This window comes from Rhea pennata, chromosome 5 (genome assembly GCF_028389875.1).
Source record: "Rhea pennata isolate bPtePen1 chromosome 5, bPtePen1.pri, whole genome shotgun sequence".
NCBI classification, from domain to species: Eukaryota; Metazoa; Chordata; class Aves; order Rheiformes; family Rheidae; genus Rhea; species Rhea pennata.
This window is the reverse complement of record NC_084667.1, coordinates 38,201,231-38,220,023: the sequence shown is the minus strand read 5'-3', so window position 1 is coordinate 38,220,023 and position 18,793 is coordinate 38,201,231. Positions and strand designations below refer to the sequence as shown.

At 44.9% G+C, this 18,793-nt stretch overlaps 1 protein-coding gene across 1 annotated transcript in view; it reads left to right on the top strand.

The window, feature by feature from the left end:
- The window catches only part of SLC22A18 (solute carrier family 22 member 18), a 61,283-nt gene that overhangs the window by 25,793 nt on the left and 16,697 nt on the right, over positions 1–18,793 (top strand). The window contains exons 5-7 of the mRNA XM_062576328.1: positions 12,196–12,311; positions 12,645–12,755; positions 18,513–18,613. Of these exons, the coding sequence (XP_062432312.1) occupies positions 12,196–12,311; positions 12,645–12,755; positions 18,513–18,613 (328 nt within the window). The remainder of the gene's footprint in view (positions 1–12,195; positions 12,312–12,644; positions 12,756–18,512; positions 18,614–18,793) is intronic.

Genomic DNA, 18,793 nt, shown 5'->3' with positions numbered 1-18,793 from the left:
GTCCCTAGAAGTCAGGCTTGCTGCTGCCATTGAGGAAAGAGCCAGAACACATTGGGGGGGGTATTTTTGGAAGACGAGAGGGGTCTTCTTGGAGGTAGCAGTCACCTCCTGTCTCTTTAGTATCAGCAGACACAGTGGTCCTGGCTCTCCAGCACTCTCTTCTTGCTTTCTTTTCCAGCCAAACCCTACCCCTTCCCCTCACAGGAGCTGCCAGGCCTCCACCCCTTGTCCTTGGATGGCAAAATTCAGCTCTGCCTACGCTCTGCTTGAGCCAGCTCTGAGTAAGTGCATGGGGATCAACGAAAAGTAACACATCCAGCCGGTGCCAAACTTGTGTATTCTCCAAAGCCGCTGCCGTGAGCTGGAGCCTGACGTGTAGCAAGTGCTGGCCAAGTTACTATAGCAAATCCTCAACAGTTTCCTGCCCAGCTGAATCTTTTGGAGTCTGAAGCATTGTAACCTCATAAAAGCTAGAAAAAGCTTGAACTCATTCAAAGATTATTTTACCACCTACGGTATTCTATGAAGTCAGACATGCTGTAACATATGATTAACGATGTGTTCAGCTATGAGTCACTGGGTAGTCTAGCAAGCACTGCTCACCTTCCAACCAGCCCATATGTGGGAGTCCTTACCCAATGACACACCCAAACTGAGTATTTTAATAATTCACCACATTCTGAACTTGGAAGAGTAGTTAAGGGAATTGTTGCTTAATTAAAAAAAAAAAAAATCTTAAATGCCTTACCACCCATTAGGGAACGCACGCTTACCATGAAGAAGATAGGGTGTGGGGGGGAGTGTTGGAAGGGAGGAGCAGGATCCCAAAAAGCTGTTGTTACTTTGCATGGTTGTAGTATCCAAGAATCTTGTACCACAGATATTGAGTAAACAGAGACTTTCCCTCTGCCTGTGAAGTGAGTACATGGAAATTAAGAGTTGCTCAGAATCACAAACGTAAAAGTGTGCTGGTACTGCATATATACTTTTTATTTCTAGATTTTCAGAAAGGAGTCAGCAGCATGCAGTGCACTTTACATTTGAAATTCAGCTGAAGTATTACCAATTGACATGGGGGATCCTGTCCCTTTGTTTCCCCTTGGAGTGCCCAGTCTCATGTTTCTATTCAAGCTCAAACCTTTCTTAACCTCAGGAAGCCAGCTGAGTGTCATGTTATAGGTGCCTTACCAAAGACATTCCTTGAAATGAAAAGCTTGCACTGTAGATTGGAAAGAAAAAGGCTGGAAAAAATCCACACCTGAGAGAGAGAGGATTGTGTCTGTATTTTATATTAAATAGTTACTTGATAAGGTACATGAACAATTCTTGATCTGAAATGTAGAATTACCCATTTCAAACTGAATCTCCCAAGTGCAAAGTGAGAGTTACAGTTATTCTTACTTATTCTCTGGAGTATTAAGGTTTCCAGGAAAAAAAAAATCCAGGGATTGGGCAAAAAAGACTCTGTCTCTAGTTTGTGAGATGGTAGTGGGAGACATGATTTTAATTCCTGATACAGAGGAGGAAATTGCATTTGCATCTCTCAACATGACCTGAGCAAAAGATCTTGAAATCACTTAGTTTTTTAGCAGGGTACTGACACTAGCTGTGTTATCCTTCTGCTCTGAAGGGAAGATGCTTTCTCCAATAAAAGTTGTAAAAAGATACCTAGGGAAGAACAAGAACAGAGCAAATTTATGTAATACTTCACCAATTACTTTCCCAGCCTCCAAATATTTCCTGAGATGGATTTCCTGAGATGAATGTGGTTGGTGACTCTTTAGGACCCCTCAGTGGATTTTTCCACCAAATGCTTGTCTGGTCTCTCTTGAGCCTACTTAAGCCTTTTGCTTCCACAGGATCAGTAGCAACAAGCTCCACAGACCTTGTACCTGTTGTGGGAGGGATCAGCTCCTTCTCTTCGTCCTGAACCAGGCTCCTAAAGCTTTTGTTTGATGCTTCCTTGTTCTTGCATGGGAAGCAGCAGTGACGGTCACTTCCTAGCCCCGTTCTTCTCTACACCACTCACGAGTTTGTGAACCTCTATCACATGTCCCTAAGACACCTTTCTTTTCTGTGTTGTACTCTATTTCTTTTGTAGTAATTGCTAATGTTTGATTAGCCAAGCACTGAGCTGATGTGTTCATGAAAGTGTTTATGATGGTCCAAAGGTCTCACTCCTGAGTGGTAATAACCATCATATCATATGTGTGAATTTAAGACTTGCTTTCCCCCTGTACATGACTTTAAATTTGGTCTGTGTTGAATTTCAACTGCTGATTTTTGTTGCCTGCTAAATCTTGTAAGGGCCCTATGCAGTTCCTCGCCGTCTGCTCTTTCCCCCACTACTCTTGGCTGTATATCCCCAGAAGAATTTCATACCTTGCTGCTGTTTCTAATTGCTCACAGATCGAACAAGACAGGTCCCAGCCTCACTGGCCATCTGTCTCTGCTGTGACCACTGACCGTTTACACCTACTTTCTGATTTCTATCTTGGCCTGCCCGAGCTCATCCCGGATTAGCGCTGCTGGGCTAGAAGCCAGATGTTGCAAGCCCCTGTTCAGCAAGTATGGTTCATACGTGGTCCATGTCTAGACTCCCCCATTTCTAGGCATGCAGGGTAAAGACTAGATACCAGAGTGAGCAAGCAATGCCTTAGTCAGCCAGCTGGCTAAAATCTTTTGGAGAAGCGAAGCTTACTCCCTCGTTTGTTATAAATGAATGTAAATGTGCAGGTGTTCAGAGCACCATGATGCCAGCACCATGCAATCAGAAAAAGCAGTAATGACGCATACAAGTGCAAGTTTGGGAATAGCAAAGGAAGGACAGTGTTTTGAGATAGGGTGTTTTACTAAAAAAAAAAAAAAAAAAAAAAAAAAAGCAGATGGAAGTAAATGACACTCGGAACTAATGGCGATTTGCAGACAAAGCTTGCAAATCCCCCCGCATCTCATTCGAGCGTAACTGATATGCCTCTTCGGGCCATTCGCCGAGGGCTTGCAGAGGGCCCGGCTTTGGCTGGAGCCGGGGCGGGGACTGGCGCAGGCAGGCTGTGCTCAGCTGCCGTGGGATTAACGTCCTGCCCCAGCTGCCCCGCTGGCGCTGGGGCGCCGCGAGAGCCCAGCGCTTCGGCCTGCTCTTCATCGCTCCCGTTTTCTCCGCAGGAGATGGAGAGCTGGGTTGCTGCAGGAGGAGTTTGCTCATGGAAGAAGCACAAGCGTTTTTATTCAGTGCCCAGCACTGACGTAAAACTTGCGGCTTATTTACTCTAGCCAGGAGTCCCAGTGGTAACCCCCTTCGTGCTGGGCTGGTGGCACAGGGAGGCCAGTGTCCTCCAAGGAGAGGTACACCACCAGTTGCCCTGTGGCGTTCGGGACAGCCGTGGGCTATCCATCCATCTCTGGAGCAGTAGTGGGCTCTGAGTGGAATAGCGGGAATGTTGTAGTTGGAGTAATCCTGCAGAGGGCAAACTCAAGTGATTTACCGTCTTAGCGCTTGCCAGATACCTCCAACCTGAACACCAGGAAGCAAATGGAAAGAGGACACATGTCCCCTTGGAGGCCAGGGTTTTTTTTCTGCTTGAGCTTTAATGCTCTTTTGGGTAGTGTTAAACTTCACTCTCCACCTCACATGCCATTCTCCCATGGGCATTTGCCCGGGCAGCAGAGCCTGTGGGAAAGACTGGTGCCATATTGACCTGTGCCTTTTGCGATGTTCTCCTGTGAGGACTGCATGTTGGAACAGCCAGATTGCTACTGCATGGTGCCACCAAGCCCTGAGTCCGGAGTTATTTTGTTTGCCTCTTGGAGGCATGGAAGAAGTGATGGGAGCGCTGCTGGCTGCCCTGCGCCAGCAGGGTTACTGTGAACATGCTGAGCATGTTGTCTGGGTTTGTTTGTACTGCAGTGGAGTAGTCCTTTCCCCAGGGGGTGGAAGCCCAACTATTTATGCACATTTGCATACCAGTCCTAGGAAATATGAAATTTTTTAAGCCTCAATTCATTTTTTATTAAGCTATTTTTTCCTTTTTTTAAAAGAAGCTTCAAGGTTTCAATGAAACTATGGGCTTGCTTGTTGTCTTTAGGAGGAGTCTTAACAACAAGGAACAGTTGAACAATTTGACATCTCTGAACCGTGGCTCAGGGATGAAATGGGCTGTGCAAGCATTGCCAAGGCAGTAAAATGAAATGCCTTGAACTGAACCATTGCTAAGTTATGCATCAATGAGTCACCATAAGTTATGCACTAAGTTTAGGCATCTCTTAAGTTATCAGGAACATGATGCACGTTTGCCGTTGACAGAAGACTGGCTGTTACTCATTTTCTAAAGAATACAGAGCTATTTATTGAAGAACGTGGTTTGGCATCGTGGTTTTACCTGAACTGATTTTTGTCTTTTCTCTTTTTCTTTTTTTTTTTTTTTTTTTTTTTTTTTTTTTTTTTTTTAATTGATAACCCTTTTTCTCCTACAGCTCCTCCCTAAGGGTATATAACTGGATAGTGTGGCCAGACTACAATCAAAGAAATATTTTGAGAGTCCTTTCAGAGCTCTTGAAGGAATCCGGACCGGTTATGAATGCAATCTTTATGCTGCGTTGTTTTGAAGTAGGAGTGAGTCACTAAAAAACAATTTGCACTCTCTCCATGCTCAACTTTGACTTTATTACAAAAAAGGGAAAGCAAACAAACACAGTTCCATTCACTGCAGAAGTACACGTCGATCCTTTAATCCTGAAGGACTCGCTGGGAACGGCTTCCTCCTCAAAAGAATTGCTGTATTGACGCAACATTCGATTGTGCAATTACACACGCGTGCGCACACACACACACACACTCTCACTCCTGTGCTTTGCAGGCGAAGTAAGGCTCTGTGACTGCAATGCTAATCACAAAGCAACCGGCAGTATCTAGCATTCACCTGGCTGTCCCAGCCTCTTCAGGCAGAAAACCAAAGGCAGGAATTGCAGCCCAAAAGGTCAGAGCAAACCCTGGAATTTGGGCCAGAGCCCTAAACTGTGTCCCTTGCTGGTTTGCTAGATGTGGTAGCCTTTGTTGCCTTTACTGGCTGGAAGAGCTAAGGGATGGTCAGGAGGCCAGCTGTAGTTGTGTGTTGTGTAAGGGGGAGAAGAAAGAGCAGAGAATTAACCCCATTCTGCCCTCAGATGGCCCTGGATATTACGGTGCACATGTAAAACTCCCCACGGTGAGGGCCAGCTTCTCCCCAGATGCAGAATTTCCCCCAAATGACACGTTATTGCTGCCATGGTGTGACGGGTTGGTCTGCAGAGTGCTGGGAGGAATAAGCTGGGTAACGCATGTGCCTTTGCTGCATTACTGTCAGTCCCCATGCTCTCCTTGAAATCTCTTTTTCTTTCGTGCGAGTAAAGTCTGTGTTATTAAAAACCTGAAATGTTCCCCATAAATGTCAAAATCCTGTTGAATGCAGATATGCTGAAGCATTCTGGGCACAAAATCCACCCTGCTTTAGCATGCACACTAGAGATGTGTGTCTTTGACCTTATGGGCTGGATTCTCCTCCCATTTACCTTGCTGTAACCTGGGAATAACTTCTCTGGCATTATGAGCATTCAACAAAAGTGAGAGCAGCTTAGGGCTGATGTATGTAACATGTTGATTCAGAAAATGAGTCCTCCTTGTGTTAATTTGCCTCGTACTAGTTGGCCCTGGTGGCCCAAGATGACGCTTCTAATTCTGGCTGAGCAGAACCACAGGATTATGTTTTGTCTTCTGGCTTTTGAGTGGAATCACTGACATTAAGCTGTCTTCGACCTATCTGGGAAAAATAGGGGTGGTTTTCCTGATCACCCTACTTCTGGAATTGAGGCTACTGGAAAATGCAAAGACAAAACTTAGTCTGCAATCTGTTTGATTCCTCAATTCATGTGATTCCTCAATTCCTCATGTGATTCCACTACATGTGGAATAACATGTAGTGAATTCCTGCTTTGTCTCATCCTGGCAGCTTGATACCCGCTAGGATTTACAGTTATCTGAAAGTAAATACAGAAAGTAGTTAAGCATTAGATGGGAAGAAATTCAACCTCATTCCAGTCAGCTTTGAATGCTTATTTTTTCTTGGGTTTAAGCTGTTTACCACGCCATTATTATTAATGGTTTCATCATCAATTTTGCTTTCCCACCAGCGTTAAGGATGTAGTTTCCAGACAGGAAGTCCTATCTGCCAGCCACTTGTCCATTACAAATGACCAGAGGCTACAAAGTGAGTCTTGAAATGTAAATGCTCCAGTCTCCAGCAGTCTGCACAGCACATAAATGGTGCCCTGCACATGGCATCCCGTGTTTCAAAACCCGCATTAACAGTTTGCTTGCAAGCAGCAGGCAGACTTGTGTTTGTCGTAGGTGTCTACAAGGGCAGAAACAGCGTGGAGATGACAATGTGTCAGATGCTGGCAGGACCCCATTGCACTGTTCAGAGCACATTCTCCTCTTCTCTCCTCTGTCTGGAGAGGTCCCTTTAACGCATCCACCACATCTGCGTAATTGCCTCAGGGAAATTTAAAAAATTAAGGCCAGGATAAGCTCTACTAGCAGAAAACCCAAAGAGAGGATGAGGAACTCTGGCAGCAGAAGTCAGCAAGGGAATCTCTCTCCAGATATAACAGAAGCAAAGAAATTAGAAGTAATATGCTGCAAAACACAGATAAAGTTACCAGGGTTATTTTGACCATAAAGCCCTTGCTGCCTTGAAGCGTGCTGAAGGCTCTTAACCTCTATTAATCAGCAAGGAGCAGAAACAGGCCATACGAAATGATCTCAGCTGTCTAAGCTGATTTGCCCTTTTGCTCCTTTTAATTTAATTGTATTAGTTCTGCCTGTGTCCTTTGTTATTCAGCCCTTTCAGGAAATCTGCTTCTGATTTTGGCAAGAATTACTCTGGTTCCAGATGACTCATTTGCTAGCAGCCAGGAGGACTGAGAGCAAGCACAGGAAGGAGAAGGGGATGTAAAAGGATCCTGTGGGAGCAACCTGTTTAATTTGTCTTATTGGTGCCACATCGTCCCTTCTTTGCAAAACTTCCTTCCGATAAGCCAAACGGACAAAATTTAATGCTGAGTGTAAGAGAAACTTCCACTGATTTCAGCAGAGCCAAGATTTCATGCTTAAATCTTAAAGGGTTTAAGACCTGAGAGATGTGCTCCACCAAGTTCTTCCAGCAATCAGCCAGTTGTGCCAAGGAAAATAAATGCTCTTGGACCACACACAACAGCATGAAGCTGTTCAATACCAGAGGGAGATGGCTGTCAGTATAATTTAAGCAGCAGCTCACCTCTGAAGGGTATCAACATCATTCTGCTTTTGGTGCTTTCCTTCGAGCCTGGTTGGTGTTAGTCTTAGCCCAAGGGGCAGATGGAGGTGTTTGCCCAGCACAGGGGAGCATGAGATAAGCATCTAAGATCTCCCCAGGTCAGACCAGTCTCCTGTGTCTGGGAGGAGCAGCTAAGCCTCATGAATTTTGGCTGTAGTAGGGAAGAGAAGTTGTTTCTACTCTTGCAGATGTCCCCTTGTGGGCAGCAAATTATTATTGGGTGGAGGGCTCAGATCCTGGGCTTCTGGGTCAGCTGTGCCCGCAGACTCTGTCTTAACCAGAGAGGTGACTCATACAGAGTAAAGCAGAGCCCATGGTGCCAAAGGCCCTGGGCTACTCAGAGGATTTGGTGTGCCGTTGTTTGGTCAGTGAGGAATAAGGGAGTAACGGATTAGCCCCAGGGTCCTGTCACTAGCTTAGCATGCAGAGAAGGATCTCATTCTGGAATCTGCTGGCCTCCACCCCCAGCAGTGACAGCAGAGTGGTTAGCACTGCTAACCCTAGGGTGTTTCTGCTGTTGGTGGCACTTGGGTCACTTTATCCCTTCCTAGAGAGCTGTTCCTCTGAGCTGCCATGGGATGCAACCCCACCTCTGCCACCGTCCTGCTTGTGAGATGCCACCACCCTCCTCTTCCCTCCACCTCCGCCAGGCTGCAGCCCCCCTGCTGGAGCGACAGCAGCACCCAAGGACATGGGCATGCTTTCCCCTGCGTTGCATGTTATGCAGATAGTTCACTGCAAAGGTGAGCTCCAGGGCCGAGTTGCCCCCCGCCATGTGCATAGACAGCACAGAGCAGCTCCAGCTGAAGATCCAGCAGCGTTGTTGTGATTGTGCCAGTTTCCTCTGCAAACGCTTTGCCCTCATGTCTACTGCTGAGTGTCACTGCAAGAATACTGTCAGCTTGACTCAGTAGCTCTTCTTCTCCATGCTTCCAGAAATAGTTATTCAGCATATGCATGCTGGCTTTTGCAGTCTCATCCTTTTACCTGACAGTGTAAACATTTGTGTTTCTTTACACAACAGGGAAATAAAATGTTTATAGTCCCTCATCTGCCTAAGCCCCAAGGCAATCATCAGGGGCATTCAGAGGTGACAGTGTGCCAGGCGGTGCAGTGTAGCAGGGGCAGGCAGCAACCCGCAGGGCTTCCCGTGGTGGGCAGCAAAGCATCTCTCTGCAACCACTTCCCTTCTATGTCCATGGCTCAGCTGAAAAGCTCAGCACCCACCAGTAGCAGCTGGGCAAACCCCAAACTTCCTTCTGGAAAATCTAGGGCTAACAGCAAAACCTTGCATTTTGCTTTTCGCAGACCTCTGAAATGAACTGTGTTTCATTTGCACAGAGAGCTATTTCATTTTCTGATCTATGTGTTGATGCTAAGTAACAACAAAATGCATCTCAAGTATGGGTTTGGGACCAGTTTTCCATAAAGTGGTTACTGCAGAGTGTGTAGTATTATGTGTAATGAGGCCTTGGGGTTATGGCTGGGAGGAGGAAATGGCCAGTAACCAAGAAAACCAAGTTTATTGCTGGGAGTCACAAATTCACTGTGCAGTGAGTCTACATTTCTGAAAATCTGTAGAGATTCACAGGTCAACAACAGCAACAAAAAGGTCGAAAAATGCTGATTTGATTGTGTGTGCTTATCCCCATGTCATAGTGTGAAGACACACTGCAAAGCTCAGGACCAAAGTCACTGAAAGTGGTGGTAGAACTTGCACTGGCCTCAGGGGTGCCATGTCCAAAAGTAAGCTCCTTAGAGCTGAAGTGTCAGCTCTGGTTGCAGTCAGTTCTGGTGCAAGTTCATAACAGAAATTCAACGGGCAGCGTTTTTGGATCTGTGTACTTGCCGTCAAGCCTTCCATTCCCAGGTACCAGGGTAGGAGACTTCGCTCTTGGGAGTCTGGGGAACCTGCGTTTTCCTCAACGCGTTTGTGGCATCTCCAAAAAGTATTTCGGTGCTAACATTTAGGCTTTAAGGCACGGCGCCACGGCATAGACAAGCCTTTCACCTCTGTATCGCTAGGGTGAACGGCCTGGTGTGTCGGGAAGGCAGGTTTATGAGCATTCGTTTCACTTCATTTTCCAAACGAGCAAACAAACAAGGGTGGTTTCCTCTGGACACAGCAGCGTTATCTCCAGGTCCAGAGTCCATCCCTGCAGCGTAGCACAGGATAACATAGCAACTAACCCCGCGGCGTAGCGCTCGTCCCTTTTGATCGAGAAATGGTAGTGCTTAAAATGTGGAAAAGGAGGAAGTGCTTGCAGAAAGCTCTGGTTAAAAGGAGGTGTTTTCAGATGATTTGCAGCACTTCACGCTCTTCTGGGAAGTACGGTTTTGAGCTTTATGTTCTACTTTCACTGGATTTCCCCAAATTTGGAATCTGGCTGTACACAATGGCATTAATTCATTCATTCACTCAGGCAAGTCCATTTTTTTCAAAACATAGAAAAGTTCAAGGTTCTCTCCGTTTCCCAGCAAAACACTAGCAGTCATATGCTTCAGTGAAGTAGGACATTGTTACTTCCTACTTTTACTGGGGGATCATTCACTCACTGCTGGCATTTACTGTTACTGTCTCTTGAGCTAAAGAGTAAAACATATTTACACCAGCATTTAGGAGACTGGAAAACCTCAGAAAAAAATGGGACTGTGGCAGAAATGTTTTTTTTGGTCCAATAAAAATTTTTGCAATGATGCTTTTTTCCCATATCGTAATGAAAACCTATAATATAGAAATCAAAAAAAAAAAAAAAAAAAAAAGGCCAGCTGGAACTACTTTTATCTTTCTGTCTGGCTAATAAAGTTACCCTATGTTACAAAACAAACTAGAAATTGAGAATTTCCTGGAGAGAAATTTGGTATGAAAGAGTTTAATTTCAACAGTTTGGGAATAGCTTGACAGGTAACTTTTAATCAGAAAATGGCATCCAGTGAATGACTAATTTTGTGATCCACGGTAGTTAACAGAACAACTTGGCAGAAGGATGCAGCAGGACTAAATTATTTCCATAAGTCCATTTGAATGGAGGTACTATCTATCATTTTTGTTGTTAATAATAATTAATGAGAATTAAAATATTCAACTGGGATATTTGCAGTTGCTATTAACAGTAATACGTAAAATATACGTGTGTGTGTGTGTGTGTGTGTGTGTATTTGCTCTTTGATACTTTTGTTGGTTGTTTGCATCTCAGTCCTTGCCTGCCTCGCTCCGAGACTTCAGCAGTAACCCAGTAGTACTCTAGAAATTACTCAGCCCACACCTTTGTCTAGCACGGGGGAAACCTGAGGCTTTTACAATTGGTGTTGCTAGTTCTTTCAAGGGAAAAATACGCCGTGGTCCGACCAGGAAGACAACAGTAAAAACGAGTTAATAACGACTGCGCTGTCAGAGCGCGCCCAGGAAGCCCGGCGTAGGCGGTGGCCGCCCGGTCTCCTGCGCCGTGTTTGCAGAAGGCGCAGGTGCGGGGCCGAGTCGGCCGCACGCTCGCCACCGGGTCTGCGGGGGCTCGTGCCCCTGGAAAGCAAACTGCGGGGAAATCCGGCCATTCCTTTGCTGAAGTCCAAGGTGCTTAGACTTTTATACTCCAAAGAGACCATTATTGTCTTGTAGAGCTGGCTTCTATGCTGGCCTTTGGCGTTTCAGCTAGCGTGTCCTATGTCAAATCTGCATCCTGCGGGAGGCTTTAAGCATGTGTCTGACAAAGGATTCTCCTCCTCAGCTGGATTTCCACGATGGGGAAGACTTTTAATGGGCAGGTTTAGTGGATAATTGCTCTCACTGTTAAAACAAAACATACATTTTCCTTTGCTTTCAACTTGCGTCTCCTGCCTTTCCGTCTTCCAGCTCCGGATTTTGTTCTTTTTTTTTTTCCCCCAGAGTTAAAGCCCTGCAGAGTCTGCATTTTTCCTGTGTGACTAGGAGGAGTCATTTCCTACTCTTCACTTTCAAGAGGATAGTAGAGATCTCTCTTCAAAGAGATAGAGGATATTTAAGGACTTCTTATTGACTCTACTAGCTTTTATGCAGCTTGTATTGGGGTTCTTTAGGTAATTTATAATTGTTACTTTTTATCTTTATAAAATTACCGTTAATAATTGCGGTTAACTGTGTCCACATCTAAGGATGTGGCCCCACATCTATTAAAGATCCAAAGCTTGGGCTTCTGATGGACAGGTGCAGCGGGGTTCATATGGTTTTGAGCACCTTTGGAGAAAGGGTGGTGCACCACTCAAAGTGCTATTTACTCTCCTCCTCGGAAGGTTTGGTACATCGTGTTTGTTGTTTTCTGCGGCTACTTTTCAAGTGGTGCTGCACCTCTGGTATTTTCAGTTCTGACTGTACCGTGGGCTATGTTCTGCCATCCTTAATCATCTTGAGTGCTTCCATCTCGCCGTAACGTCATCTGGTTTCACTGAGAAATTCCAAGGAGTGCAATTAATACTTACAAGAATAAAATGGGGAGGATCTGGCCTGCTGTGGGTCCTAACAAGCAATTACTGTGCCATCCATGGGAAGATTTTTAAGCAGCATTAAACGAAGAGGAACTCTTTAATACTTAGAGATTTCAAAGTATTTTATTATGCCTTAATAAAAGTGACAAAATATCTTGATGACAATAGCCAACTTCTGGTGAAATTTCTAACCACAGTCATGGATATCCAGAGTCCTCTTTCTTAAAGCAGGTAAGCTTATTTATAATGATAGGAACTGTGACTTCAGGGGGATTGCTCATCACCCAAGTAAAAGTAGCCATATGCCAAAGTCTTTGCAGGGCTGCAGTATAAATTACTTTTGTTTGCAATATTTGTCCACTTACCTGTATTTTTTTTCTATTTGCAGCATTTTTGTTCCTATATATGTTGGGCTGGTAGGAAGCCTCGTAAACATTGTGATAGTAATGGTCTGGATCCCTTCACAAGCTGAACTGCAGTCAGAACACCCTGTGACGGCACGCAGTAAGTATTTAGTGGTTTCGATATGTAGCACCTCAGTCCTTCTGGAAAATGCTTGTAATTAGCCAGGTAAAATGCAGCAGAGGAGGCATGTAGGTTTGCCCCTGGCCTGCACTGGGGTTAGCGCGGCGGTGCATGGGAGTCCTGCTGGACTCCCTGGGGTCCCCCACGCAGACCCAGCACCAGCTACCAAACTCTGCTGCCAGCAGAGAGTCGATGCGGTGGCGATCTTCTTCAGGAAGGTGGCTGCAAACCTCAACTGGCAGTCTCAGTTTTTCTTTTTTCCTGCCTCTGAGCTGCATAAATAAAATATTATTCAATATGTCATGTTCCCAGGCCCATCGCAGTCTGGCAGCGTGTTTAGCCTCCGAGAAATCCTACGCCTGATGAAGTTTCCGGGAGTAATGGAAGTCTTCATAGTCAAGGTCTTTGCTGGACTTCCCATAGGTAAACCTCACACGTTGCCCATGATTGCTGATGTACTTGAAGTGAGAATATACAGTGTAAACCAGGCCTGTCTCGGGTTATTGAACGAGCTTTGCATTCGGTCGTGGAGGAGTGCGGATTCAGCTCTCCATTCAATCTTACATCTCACCAAACACTCTTGGCTACCTTGCGTCAAAAACCTGAGACTTAACTTAAAACGGACTGCTTGTCACAGGCTTCTGTTGTGACTTTTGGCAAAGCCCTTGATCTCGCTACCTGATCCCCTTTGCCATAAAAGGATAGTTTTCTCTGCTTGCCTGTCGTGTCTGCTTAGGCTATAAGCTCTTCCGAGCAGAGACAAATTGTTTACGCTCTGCTGGAAACACGGAGGTCCTGATTTTACTTGGTGCTTTTAAGGGCGAAAAGGTATATATATCCTAACTTTTTATCCAACAGTTAGAAACTACTGCTGGACTAGGCGCCGTTGTCAGAGAGGCTGTTAACTGTTGTGTGCATGCAGGGGAGCTGGTAGCTTTTATTTCGTCCCTTGCATATTCAACCCTACATCTCTTCTTTGAATACTCTGCTCCTTCTTCTTGTGTCATGGTAGAAACTTGCCATTACCGCCAGTATGTCCAAAACTTGCCTGTTTTTCTGCTTCCTTTAAGCCAGTTGCTGTCTTGGCACATGCTGTGTCACCTGATTTGCCTGCTTACACATATTCTTGGTCACAATTCTATCATCTCTAATTTTGCCTACCCTCTAACTTCTTTTTCCCCTACTGCTTGCCTAGAGATTAAGTCAACATGTTGACTTCGTTAGTAACCAACCTCGTTAGTAACGGTGTAAGCAAAGGGCGATGGACTCTGCCTTTCTCTGCAGTCTGAGTGGCTTTTTTCCTAGACAAAATTGTAAAAAAAGTGCATTTTCTCTGCACTACAGTGTCAAAACTTCACTTCTGTGTGCATCAAAACCTGGAGAAGGTGCCTGGTGATAGGCTCAGAAACTGTGCATAGGTGAGCAAATGAACAAATGCGCAATTTCTGCAGGACGACAGCAGTAAAGAGCCTTTGAAAATAGGTCTTTCTGGAAGTGGAGGCATTTGGGAAAGCTAAGGCAAGCTAAAAGTGAAAATTGTAGTGTTAGTGTGCTCTAATTTTATGTGTGATTCATTTTGCATGGAAATTCCCTTTCTGAAAATCACTTTAATTTGCTGTTGCTTTCTCTGAACGAACTAAGGCACTTCACTTCCAGATAAGGATCCTAAAACAAGATTTAATGTACATTAGCTTTTACATTTTGCAACTTTTGCTAATTCATCTCTGTCTAGGGGAACCCTGGAGATTTAAGTAATTTGCAAGGTACTTTACAAATAAATTTCTAATTTGTAAACTATAAATTCAGTTTACAGATGAAACTAGATTCAGCCGCGAAGAGTGGCTGAACCAAAAGGGGAAAACATTTCTGGGTTTGGCCAAATTCTTCTGTTATTTCTTGTTAAGGCTGTGGGGAAACAAATGCAGCAGGAACTTTAGAATAACAAGCAGAGAAGTGAAGGATTTCTGATTTGTTTTTTTTCCCCTTTTGTGCATACTTGGCATTGGCTGAAATCAGTAATGCCAACTGGTCCACAGAAAAAGAATCCAGTACCTTACTTCTGATCCTGTCCCCTTCTCTCCTTCCCTCATGTTGAATTGCTTTTTGGAAATGAGGAAGACGATGGATGAGTTGGATGCAGAGCTCTTTATCGCCAAATCCTGCCATATCCCCTATTAGGATAAGGGCACATTTATTGAAAGTAGTAGGAGATCAGTTTAAAGAAAATAAGAAATGACATTTTCCTTTTACACACAAAGTAGCAAACTTCTGGAAGGAGCTTGTGAAGACAGTATCGGTTGGTTGGGAAAGAGGTTAGCTGGTCAACGTGTCCATAAAAAGGTACTAATGGACTGAGGCAGAGACAGAGCTTTTAACAGGTTGTGGAGGTTGGGGCAGGAGGAGATCCAGTTAGTGGCCAGGTTTGTGAGCTCTTCTGAAGCAGCCTCTCCTACTGCCATCCCAGGAGATCGGATGCTGGTGCAGTGCGCTGGTGGCTTTCCCCAGTATTGCATTTCTTCAATTCTTATGAAACTTGACTTTAAAACTTTATTTAAAGAAAATGTTCATAAACTGGCAGTGTTTCATAGAATAAGATAGTCAAGCGATATTTTAGGAGGGTTTTCTTTTCCAGTACTGGCTCATTTCTCAGCATAAAGTAGCATTAATTTGTCTGTTTAAAAGTGTTGTAGCTGAAACCACATCCATATGCACTTGGCACTATAATTTCTTGTGTGCTTTCTTTTTTTCTGAAAGATGGGTGAGATGCACTTTGCTTTAGTCATCGCTGCGGAAATGCAAATTCCTTGGCATTGTAGGACACATTCTTCATTTCCTGTGCACAGCAGAAACTCATACCAAACAAAAATAAACACTTCCCATCCCAACAGCAAGGCAGCCTCTAGGTAAGCGGGAAGGGATCAGCTCTGCGGAGGCCAGGGAAGAGAAGGCATGAGTTCATCTGAGATGCTCCTGCCAGAAGTATAGCAGCGAAGAGCTCTGCCTGTTAAAATCCTGCTGACTTCTCTTTGCAGGTCTCTTACCAGGTCACTGACCATATAATTGCAGCTGAAAGGGGCTTTGGCCATCACCTACTCCTCTGCAATGCACAGCTGGAGGCTAATCTCCTAATGATCTCATATACCTTTCATCTCCCTGCTGCAACCATGTAATTAATTAGATCATCCAAACTGCAGCCCTTTCTCTGTTTACTTTGTAAACAAGCTTGTGATATACACAGAAGAAAATCTTCTGTTCCTCACGGCTCTCACTGTTGTTAAAAATTAGCTTGTTTAAAAGAGAAAGAGTCTTCCAAGAGGGGGGTGTGCTTGAGAACCTCCTCCATGCATTGCAGAAGAGCAAAGACAGGCTATGCCTCCTTGGTAACAGGACAGCTACCAAGAGACGGCCAGGATGGCCTAGCTCTCTGGGCATGGCTGAACCACAGTTTCACTTGACCTGGGAAAGGCAAGCCTCATTGCATGCAGTAGATAAGAGGCAGAAAACAAAACCCAAGGATGAAAATGTCAAACACTCACGTTGACGGATCAGAAATCACCAGGGCCTTGAAAACACTGGTAGTTAACTGCTTGAGTTAATCTTTGGCTGCCTAATTCCTTTGAAGGCTCTAGCTTTAATGGGATTACTTTAGCACCCCTGTCTCATTTTTAAGGACACGTTTTCATGTACAGACCAGGATTTTACAAGGTGCCTGGGATCTGTGCATCCCATTGCTTTGGGCAGTGTGCTTCAGGAGGGCTGAGAAAGGCTTTCGGTAGCTAAGTGCTCACCTGTTCAAGGAAGAGTTGCAAAGCTGGTGTTCCCAAAGCCACTGATTGCTTTTAGAGATTCCCAGTTTTTGTTTAAAAATGTGAAATAAAATGTGAAAATGTCTCTCTTTGGTACTTTTGAATGTATCACCCAAATCCTCATTCTTACCAAGTATTGCAAGCCACATACCTGCTTTATATTGCCCAGTGCCAGTCGCTTGTCCCTCTCATGCCAGGCTCTGAAGAGCTCAACCATTATTTAGACCCTACATAGAGGGGTGCATCTCCCCAGGGGAGTCACGCAGCATTTACCTTCAGTCAGGAGAAATCCTATCTCCTGCTCAAGAAAGGACTCAGCTATTTTGAGGGAAAAAGATCAAGGACTTCAAAGGGGAGATTAGCTGTAAAAGCTGGCGCGCTGGACCAGGAAGAAGCATTGGGTATGTAGGGAGGTGGGATCCCTCCTAGGTGGTACCAGCAGAGAGGGAGCTGCATAAAAGCAGAGTGCCTTTTTCGATCTAATCTTACTGTGAATGTAACAAAGTGTGGTTTTTCTTTCATTTCTTCATGTGTGTCTTTTATAAACACGTGCAACTCTGTTGTCTATTTTGGTTGTGGTGAGTAAGTACTTTTATTTGCACGTTACCTTAAGCTGGCTTGAGCGGAGAGTGATTTCAAAGTAACTGGATGGCAACAGGATGCTCCCTGCCAATGGGTGGGGCGAATCCATAGATTTCAGCCAGCGCCCAACTCCCCTGCAACTTCTTCAGAGCATGTGGAGAGGAACAGTGCGCAGTGGCCTTCCTGCCTTCTCCTTCCCCAAGGAGGCCACCAGGCTGTTAGGAGTAGAAGAGGTGTCCCCAGGGATCGGTGGTATCTGGGCAGACTTTCTGTGAGGGTAGCAGTCCTCAAGACAAAGGACTGAGATGCTCAGAGGGATATATTTGTAACTGCACGTGCACCACTGACAGGGACAAGTGAGCGCGTTGATACGCTGTGCACTGATAGAAATGGATGTGGTGTGCCGTAGGGACAGTTAGGCTGATCACTCTGCCTTCTCATTCTGTTACCATGGAAAAATAGCCACTTCTGGGATGTGATTCTTCTTACCAACCCCAAAGCTTTTTGTTCAAGTGTCTCCTTTTGTGGAATTTCACTGGAAAACACATTTACCTATCTAAATGTAAGTAAAATGAGTTGCACTGTCTGCCTGTCGTAGGTTAAATGAACGATGTGTGCACAGCATCGCTGTCAGCAATCTGGGATGGTTCTCCTCACACTTGCAGGAGGCACAAGCAAGGTCGTTTCTGCGTTGCAGGGTTAATTAGTCATCATGCCAGGCCACAATCTGTCTTCTCAGTCCTCGCACATTGCTTCCTGTATGCTGTTTTCTTACCGTTAAGAAAAGAAAGGATGGTAACTCCCCCCTTACTGAGTCTCTTTGCCCTGGAAGATCCTAGGAAGCAGGGCAGGAGTGGACCTCTGAGGGTCACCCGCTTTTCTCCCGCCTCCCTGGCAGGATCCGCGCTGCTCGGCGCTCACACCAGGTGGACGTTTACATGCGGAGAGCCATAATTTCATACCGTGTTAGCACCTCTGAGCTGCAGGAGACATCAGGGGAGGCAGCAGTCTCACACGCCATTCCCCGTTGTTTAGAGAAATGTTTAGTCATAACACTTCTAATTTGATGGCTGTTTATGTGTGACAGAGTGTGTGTGTGTGTGTGTGTGTGTGTGTGTGTGTGTGGTTTTGTGGATGCTGGGGCGGGGGGAATGCGTGCTATTGTATTTCTATATGAGATTGAGTGGGCATCTTCCACTGTGCTTTCCAGAAGTTGCCTCTGCTGAAAAGCAGACCCAGTGTATGCTGTTTCTGTCTGTCCTTCCCTAACTGTGCGTCTGTGTCGACACCACTATCTGTCCCTGAGAGAGAAGTGCCACGTGCCACTGCAGTCACTGACGAGCTGTATAGTGAAACCACTGTATTTAATCTGATGTCTCCAGCCTAGTTCCCAAGCAGCATTCCCAGTGGTGGAAATCTGAAGTTAGGCAAAAGGAATGAGGAATCCAATCAGATTATTTTATGGTTACAGTCTTGTCTGAACAAATATTTTCTTGCTGCCTTAATGATTAGTCTGGCTTAGATGGTAAAAATATTTACCCGTTCATAATAAACAGTTGCATCTACAGCCTACATAGTCACATTATTTAAAGATGAAAGTTAGAGGGATAAAAAATTAACATTTAAAGATTAAATTAATAGACTGATTTGAATAGGATTCTGCTCGTGTTTACCCCCAGCCACTGTAACCCCAGGGAGAGCTACTGGCTAGCACCGAAGGTGACCGAGAGCAGGTCTGGGCCACTATATGCAGTGTGTATTCATGTATACTTTTCATTAACCTTCCTTCTAGGTTTGTTCCTGATTATGTTTTCCATCATCTCTATGGATTTCTTTGGCTTGGAAGCAGTGCAGTCTGGATACCTGATGTCATATTTTGGTGTCCTTCAAATGGTAAGTGAAGTGAAAGTCCTTCTCTTGCCATGCTGCTTTCTAATTTGCACCTTGCTACCTTTTCTACAAATGTTCTCCCAAATTCAGTACAGTATTGATATGAAAATCATATAAATGTATTCCTAGCTCTGCTGTGTGCTACCTAAAATCAAAAAGTGACTCAAAAATGGCAGTGGGACA